This window comes from Mastomys coucha, unplaced genomic scaffold, assembly GCF_008632895.1.
Source record: "Mastomys coucha isolate ucsf_1 unplaced genomic scaffold, UCSF_Mcou_1 pScaffold14, whole genome shotgun sequence".
Taxonomy (NCBI): domain Eukaryota; kingdom Metazoa; phylum Chordata; class Mammalia; order Rodentia; family Muridae; genus Mastomys; species Mastomys coucha.
In genome coordinates this window covers 91,536,967-91,546,120 of record NW_022196896.1, presented here as the reverse complement: position 1 = coordinate 91,546,120, position 9,154 = coordinate 91,536,967, and the positions used below count along the sequence as shown (strand labels likewise).

At 39.4% G+C, this 9,154-nt stretch overlaps 1 protein-coding gene across 1 annotated transcript in view; it reads right to left on the bottom strand.

The window, feature by feature from the left end:
* Nucleotides 1-9,154, bottom strand: part of Pth2r (parathyroid hormone 2 receptor) — a 70,568-nt gene that overhangs the window by 56,304 nt on the left and 5,110 nt on the right. The window contains exon 2 of the mRNA XM_031368859.1: nucleotides 3,507-3,609. Coding sequence (XP_031224719.1) covers nucleotides 3,507-3,609 — 103 coding nt within the window. The remainder of the gene's footprint in view (nucleotides 1-3,506; nucleotides 3,610-9,154) is intronic.

The following is a 9,154-nucleotide window of genomic DNA, read 5'->3' as shown; positions in this document are numbered from 1 at the left end:
AAAAAAAAAAAAAAAAAAAAAAAATACCACAAGGACACATGCCCTACTATGTTCATAGCAGTTTTATTCCTAATAGTCAGAAACTGGAAACAACCCAGATTCCTCAGTTAAAGAATAGACACAGAAAATGTGGTTCATTTACACAACGGAATACTATTCAGCTATTAAAAACAAGGACATCATGAATTTTGCAGGCAAATGGATGGAACTAGAAAATATCCTGAGCAGAGTAACCCAGACCCCAAAGGACATTCATGGTATGTACTCACTTATAAGTGGATATTAGCCATAAATTATAGGATACCCATACTACACTCCACAGACCCAAAGAGGCTAAACAAGAAGGTGGGTCAAAAAAAGCAAAGGTGCTTGAATCTCACTTAGAAGGAAGAATAAATTAGCCATAGAAGTCAGATGAAGGAAGGGAAGTAGGTGAGAGAGGGGATGGAGAGGGGAATGGGATGGGGAAGGATCAAATGTGGAGAGAGACAGAAGAGAACGCCAGAGGGCCAGGAATATAAATGGAAATCTGCAGCTGGGGGGTAGGGTTGAAGGGTGGGGGAATCTCTAGGATGTACCAGAGATCTGAAACATGGAATGCTCCCAGGAGTCAATGCGAGTGACCTTAGCTGAGAGGAATAGCAATAGAGATATGGAACCTGAAGGGGGTCACCCCCTGTAGCTTGGGGACTGTTATGAAAGAGTTGGGTCAAGGACTGAGGAGTCCAAAGGGGATACAAACTCCACAGGAAGACCAACAGAGCCAACTAACCTGGATCCTTGGGGGCTCTCAGAGAACAAAAGAACATACATGGGCTAGACCTAGGCCCCCTGCACATATGTAGCAGACATGCAGCTCAGTGTTTATGTGTGCCCCCCAACAACAGGAGCAGGAAACTGTTGCCTGTCTGTAGAATAGGTTCTAGATAGGCTGCCTTGTCTGGCCTCAGTGAGAGAGTATGCCCCTAACCCTACAGAGACTTGATATGACAGAGTGGGGAGATACCCCGAGGGGCCTTCATCCTCTCAGAAAGGAAATGGATGGGGCAGGGACTAGACGGGAGCAGAAATCAGGATGTAAAATGAATGAATGGATGAATGAATGAATGAAAAAAGTAATAACAATGAAACATGCCTAATGACCAGCTAAGCCTTCCTCCTCAAGTTTTCAGCATCTATCAAAATAATGCTACCAGCCCAGGACCAAGCCTTCTGAGGAGAGCCTGCAGAACCAACCCTTAGTAACCTAGTTCCTCAGATTCAGAAGATCCACTGACTTCTTACCTGAATACAAGTGAAAGTGAAAACAGAAAAGTCAAAGAGAAGTTCTTAAAAAGAGCAAGGAAAAAAAAACAGATCGCTATCAAAGACTGAAAACTGCTTCAGCAGTAGCAGCAATAGTATCTGGGAATGATGATAAAGTATGATCAGACATAACAGATGTACTTCAATCAATGATCATAACTCCAAAAAATATATATTAAGACTGTAACTGAAAAAAGTCATTGCCAAGCCTCCAAAACTCAGAGCACAATAAGTATATTCCAATGTAAATAAATACAAAAATAAATGAAAGACAAAAATACATGAGGAAAAGGGAAACGTAAAATCAAACTAAAATCCTGTGTGACAATAGCTTACAGTTTGGAAACAATTAAAGTGATGTTATATGGAAAGAAGAAATTAGGATAACTTTTTTTCAGATTTATTTATTTTTATTTATATGAGTACACTGTAGCTGTCTTCAGACACATATCAGAAGAGTGTATCAGACCCCATTACAGATGGTTGTGAGCCACCATGTGGTTGCTGGGAATTGAACTTGGGACCTCTGGAAGAGCCAGTGCTCTTAACCACTGAGCCATCTCTCCAGCCCCTAAGATAACTTTTAAACTTTCTAAATTAAATATATACCTTTTAATTCCAGAGTAACCACTAAAGGAATTAAGTGTCCTAATAATTAGCTATAGAGGTTGGGGCAGGATAGAATATAGTAAACAAAAGTACAGCCAGCGAGATGGCTCACAATCATCTGTAACTCCTATTCCAGGTGGTCTGATGCCATCTCCTGAACTCCACAGCATCAGGCAGTACACATGCATGCAGGTAAAATATTCATACACATGAAAAGTTTAATAAACTAATGGGAAACATAAGTACTTGTTTAAAAGATATTATTAAAAATTTTCAAGATGAAAATTTTCTAGAGGTTAGATGCACAATAATGTGAACATACTTAGTACTTGAATAGTAAACATAGGTGTAGGTAAAATTATAAGTTTAAAATTGTGTACATTATATAACATTTAAAACATTTTTTAAGGACTGAAAAAATTACACTAAATTAACAAAGCAAGAAATTGGTGTTGATTAGAAATTACTATTTTAATGTGATTGTTTAAGTATATATAATTTTAATATTACAATCATAAGTATCTATAGAGGTATAGAGGCCTTCTTTATATTGACAACATGTTTAAGCATTAGAAATAAATTTCTAAACTGGAATATATTTAGTAACATAGTTTCAAAGTACATGAATTGAGAAACATTCAATGAACTTTTAAATGAAAAATTCACCATCGTGCTATTATAAAAACATATATCTTAAGAAATAATAGGTCAAGTGATCATTCTTGTGGATCCAGAATATAAGAACAGCGTAACTGATGAGCTTAACCTGGAGGATTCTATAAAACACAGTGGTGTAAAGTGGAGCACACACGTTCCTTTGAAAATCACACAGATCATTCATCAGGAGTGACTGCAGTAAAGGCCACCAAGTCTCAACACACTTTGATAAGTCACCATCATGCAAACTACATTTTCTGATCATAATCAATGGAAAAATCAGTCACAGCTTTTGAATATTTACAAACCAACATGAGCAGATATTAACCTGAAAATCACATGAGGTATAGATAGCTTTTGAGACGTGGTATAGATAACTTTAGAGACATTGCTTCATGTAGTTAGCTAAGACTTAGGAGGCTCAGTAAATCAACCCCCTTTTCTGACCTGAATTCAGAAATAAGTAAGAGATGACTCGAAAACTCAGAAAATGATAAATTTTCCTGGAAATTAAATATCGTTTTATTTTAAAAGTTTTTGGTAGAACATGGCTTAAGGGCTATCTGAGCTGAGATCACAACCTGAGACTGGAGACTGGATATCCACAGGGGCTGTGACTCCTCCTCCTCCCAGCTCACTGCGCAGTCAAGAGCAAGCCAACATGCTCACCCTACACAATAGACAAATCCAAAGAGAGGCCAGATGTGCACATGCCCAGTTGATATACTCCAAAACTCACTAATCAGACCAGTCTCTTCTTTCATAGGAGAGGGAAGGCATGTGTGGTAAAGAGATGGAAGAACTTTGTCCTTTCTACATACCTTCCACACAGAAGATGATTGATGAGAACCTCCCTAACACTAAAGAGGATTTTGTGATTTGGGGGCTGGCTAGAGTGAAGAATACAAAGGAAAGACAATTCTTGGCATCATTACCTCCTTCTTGGAGCTGAACTGTGATGTTGAGTTCACATTGTATTTTAGCCTTCATAACAAGAACAATCTGCTCTTCTATAGTGACGGTGCCATCAGAATCCAGCTGTGGAAGCAAAGGACACGCCATCATTCCCCATCATCTTGAAGGCAGGATAACGCTCCCCTTATTTCATTCCCAATCATGCTAACTGAAACAGTCCCCCACCGGGATACACTGTTGTGATTTGAATATCTACTGCCCTCCATAGGACTCATGAACTGAATGCTAGGTCCCAAATAATGGTGCTATTTGGGGGCATTTTAGGACCTAGAAGATGGGGTAGAGCTGAAAGAATTAGGTCGTCAACCAGGGTGGGTCCTTAGGAGTATGTTATCTATGGCCACTTCCTAACTCATCCCTGCTTCCTAGTTGACCATGAAGTGAATGTCTCACCACCACCACAAGGTTGTACTGTCACTCTGTTTTACCAGATTGCACAGGGTTCAAGCAACCATATAGACCAAATCATTTGAGACAGTGAGCCAAAATAAATCAGTCCTCCCTTAAGTTTGTTCTGTCTGGTGTTTGGTTACAGTAATAAAAAGATAACTAATTCATGTATCAACATATTTTTGGATAATTTAAAATGTACCACCAGAAAATGTAAGGATACTCTAAACTATGATTAGGTAATTACGTTAAAAATAATGTAACTAGAAAATTAGTAAACAGTGAAAACACCTAGCATATCACCAAGACGTAACACATTACTAATTCTTTCACAACATAGCAGTTATGTTACATAGAAATAGAAGACTAAATTTAGCACTATCATAAAAATTATCAGTGAAACCTGGACACAACATGCAACATCCCGACTTTGGATTTATGTATCTGTGAAAGAAATAGGTTGCTCTAAATGATCTCCATCGATCTCCTTGCCTTAAAACTAGGAACTTTATAATGGTAAGATATGCACCCATATGTGGACTATCCATTTCATCAGTGTTTATTAGTTTCATATGAGAATAACATGCTTTATGAAAGAAGAGCACATCACATCAAGGACATGGAGCACATTTGCACACGCGTCGTTCCTCACCTTAGAGTGACATGAAAATGGTAGCATAGCTAAAACACAGGCACAAAGCTTCTTCCTCAGTGCCTGTTACTCCAGAAGCAACCATTGCATACACAACAAAGTACTACATTCAGGAAAACAGACAGGCACTTGTTCTGGGCACATGTGACCATTTGCAACTTGAAATAAAATTGAATTCCAGTGTCAGAGACCTAAAGTCTAAGAGAAACCTCGATTTGACGGCTCTTAATGCTTTATGTATCAGCATCTCCTCAAAATACACAGCACAGTACATGATGTTTTCTTAGGCTACCACACTTCCTCATATTTAATTATCTTCACAGTTTTGAGGAGCATTGATCGGGTATTTTACGTAAAGTTCTTAGTTATGATGTATCCTGTCTTTTGATGGAGACTGGCTTGAAGTAACATATTTATAAATGGAAGACCACAGAAATGAGGCACCATTCACAAAGCACCATAGCAACAGTGCCTAATATCAATATGCTTCGCTGTTGATGTTAACCTAGGTCTTTCTTTGGATCTTTATTCAAACGTTAAAAATTTAAAACTCTTTCCTAGTGCTCAACCTGTATACAGGAGTAGGTTGTACGTCATATTTAGATGTCAGACTATAGATTGTCAGTTTAGGTTTAAGTGAATGAGGCTTATGAAATAAAGTTTGAGAACTGAAATTATATCAACTCAAAATAACCTACTGCAATAGGAATAACTGTAATAAAATATGTACTACCTCCAATGCCTGACAAAAGATGCAAAACATATAAGAAAATAAATAGTGCAATGGTTATTGCCTAGGGAAGAGTTAGGGGAATGCTTCAGGCATGCAGCTGTATAAGATGTACTACACCGTCACCATTTACATCAAGAATGTAATCTGTAGAGCGAACGCTCCTTTGATTTCAGTTGTGAAATTACTCAAGGTAGCTAATTAGATAAAATTGATAAGTAAAATGTTTTCAGTACTAGAACACTTCAGAAATGTGAAAATGATACATGATCAAATTCATCAATACTTTATATTCTCCATGTAAACCATTTTCAAAATTATTATGTCAACAATAGTGCTGCTATTTTAAGTGTGGCTCTTACATGACTGAATTCCACGTTGACCTAATTTACTTCACCATTTGTAAGTGCTGGTTTCTTAGATACCCTCACTTCTAAAAGCCCAGTTTTTCTTTCTGCACACCAGTGATACCTGACTGTATCCAAAGGCTCTGAGCTGATGGTTTAGATCTTAAAGTTTCCATAATAATTACTTCTCTGCAGCCACATCTGGAACAGTTTTAGCAGCATCACTGAGTCACATGCCCAAGACAGCTCAACAGCTGAAACAATGGCCTTCAGTTCATTTGGAACATAACCTAACAATTTCAAATTGTCAGCGGTCAGCCTTCTACAAACAGCCTCTCCATCTCTCTCTGTCTCTCTGTCTCTCTGTCTCTGTCTCTGTCTCTGTCTCTGTCTCTCTCTCTCTCTCTCTGTCTCTCTCTGTCTCTCTCTCCCTCTCTCTCTGTCTCTGTGTGTGTGTGTGTGTGTGTGTGTGTCTGTGTGCATGAGAAAGAGCTATAATATATAAAATCTTATGTATCATTTAACTGAAAGTATGTATTAGCTTAATATGAGCATGGATAAATAATAAATGGGGATGTAAACCATTTTTTGTCTTGGACTCAGATTTAGGCAAAAAATGTATGGGTAGCCCAGAGAAATCTGAGTCCCTTATTATGTCAGAGCTCAGAACCTTCTACTGTTGCTCTGGGAAAAAATGAAATGCAGTGGTCAGACACATGCCTGTTGAAACCCAGTTACTTTCTGGAAAGATGTGGACTCCCAGGAGGACTTCACAGAGCTCCTTCCATTACTCATGGTGATTGCTGATATGCTCTACCACCATGGAGTTCAATCCACTTGGAAATGACAATCAGTCAATAGGTACGAATATACAAACAACGTTGGCCTAATTTGAGACATGGCAAATTGTCAAGGAGATCATTTCCTTCAGGCTGTTAACAGACAGAATTTGAGATTACAGAATCAGAGTGGGGGCCAAATTATAGATGGGCACATAATACCATCAGTGTCCAAGCCATTTGTCACTAGTGCCACCCTGAAGCAACACATCTGCCATAGAGCACAGTTGTGCCATCTTGGGGGAAAGTAGAGACTAGAAAAACTAACATAGCTAACTAATATCAATCATCAGTGAGAAGGCCAATTTTGAACAGAAGCAATGAGATAAAATCATTATTAATAATACAGTCACCAAACTATAAACTTGTATGTGACAATGGAAACTCTGTACACCCCCCAGTAGTAACAGCTACTCATGTCAATTAAGAACACAAGGAAAACTTAACATGAGACCTAGACAACTGAATAGTTTTCTACAGCCTTTCAAAAAGGTGAACCCAGAAAGGCTAGAGAGATCACTCAAAGCACTCGTTAGGTAACTGTGGTGACTGAGTTTGAATGCCAGCACCCAGGCAACAAGGAAGGTGTCCTAGTCACACCTTGCAACCAGGGCTCTCCCTCCTGTGGAAGGAGAACCCCCGGGGTTTGCTGGCTTTTGACTCAGAAGAGACAATGGCCTGCGTCTAAGGAGAAACTCTACTTCACAAGAAAATACATAGAATCATAGAGAGACAGTTGACATCTACAGGTATAGCTAGAGTCAGGCATCTGCACACACATGTAGGCCTACACTCAACCAAGACATACCACAGAGAGAGACAGAGACAGAGAGAGAGAGAGAGAGAGAGAGAGAGAGAGAGAGAGAGAAAATAAGTACATAGATTTTTTTAATGCTAAACCCAGGAGTGAAACCTTAGTTTCCTCATTTTCCAATATAAAAATATGACTATCAGCCTCTGTGAGTGAAAGGAAAGAAGCCAAAGAGAAATTATTCTTAGAATAGATCAGATGTCTGAGCAATTTAGTCAAGAGTTCCAGGAAAAAAGTGAAGGCTTCTGAAAGAGAAAATCTATGTGTTGTCAGCAAAGTCAGATCCAAATGAGGGTAAAATGTTACCCTGGACAATATTGTGAAGTATGAGTGTAATTTGTGACCCAGACTTTTATACAGACTGAGGGGCAACACACAAGAGGTAGCAATTTGAGAATAAGACTTGTGTTTGTTTCATCCCCCCCCCCACTGAGCTGTCATCACTCCAAATTTGTTTATAACATTGACTCAAATTTAGAAGCATCTCTTTAAAAATATTAAACATGATCTTTTGGCAAACATGGTCCAGTGTTTGACTTTGTCTCCTGGAATTCTCCCAGACTGGAGCATGAGAGGCATTTGGGGCACCTGCAGAGTTGAACTGTCACGAGTTGGTATGTGTATTTTGATTAGGAAGGTTCTCTCAGTTTTCTAGAATCTATACAAAGAGCAAATATGATATTGTTTTTAAGGTAAAACTGTGCCAGTTGTACACTCAACTAGGTGACATGAAGAAAATCTTTAACAAGTCTAACTGAATTTGTAAGTCGAATGGGCCTAGCAATGGGGGAAATTGGTCTGTAAGCACCAGTGTACCCCCACTCCACCACATGTCCTTCCTGCTAAACAAGATGATTTAACTACCTTATGATTCTTAATTTTCCTTGACGAAAGAGGGAAGCTGATTGTTGTGGTCGGTTTGAATAGAAACCTGCCAGAAATTAGAATCCCCTTGGTAAGGAACCTTCTGTGGAGACTTGTCCTGATTGCCTTAACTGACATGAGAAGCCTTGCCCAAATTGTGGGTGGCACCTTCTGATACCAGTCAGATTTGAAGGGTATGGCCAAAGGAAAGTGTAGCTGTTTATATTATGAATGTTAATTATGTTCCCCCCAAAACTATTTACTGGAGAGTCTTCATATAGCTTCTGAGAACCCGCCCCTAGTTGGTTCTGATTGGTAAATAAAGATGCCAGCAGCCAATAGTTGGGGAGGACGGACAGAGGTGGGAGTTTAGGTGTCCTGGGCTTGAGACCAGCAGGAAAAGGGAGAAATCGGCCATGCTTTAGGAGAGTGTGGAGAGTGGAGAAGACACAGAGGTGTAGAGAGAAGCAAGGAGAACACCCTGGGCGCTGGGCCAAGAAAGCACAGGCCAGAAGGCTGCACAAATGGGTCCTGAGCAGCCAAGATGGAACCAAGAATTTAATAAGCAGTAACTCAGAATTACCGGTGGGAGTTAGATTCTAGCAGCGTAGAGGCTAGGCAGTCACCCAGTTATTGTGCTGCTTATTAAAATATAAAGACTATGTGTGTGTCTTTCATTCAGTAACATAAACCATTGAGGCGGGTAGCCCACTTCATCTTGCTTGGCCTTCCCTCTGACATCATTATCACCCTGATGTTGGTGATAATGAGTTGTTTGCTGATATCAGAGCCAGTGTTTCCAGGATTCTATCTTAGAATAAGGGACAAGGGATTCCCTGTGAAGCTTTCAGGTTCTCAACACCAGATTGGAACCGATGAGGCACCTTGCCTCAAGGACCAGGCGAGGACCAGACTCTTGGCCTCGCAAGGTGTAATTTAGTCAGTCATACCTGCTTTTTTTTTTTTTTTTTTTTT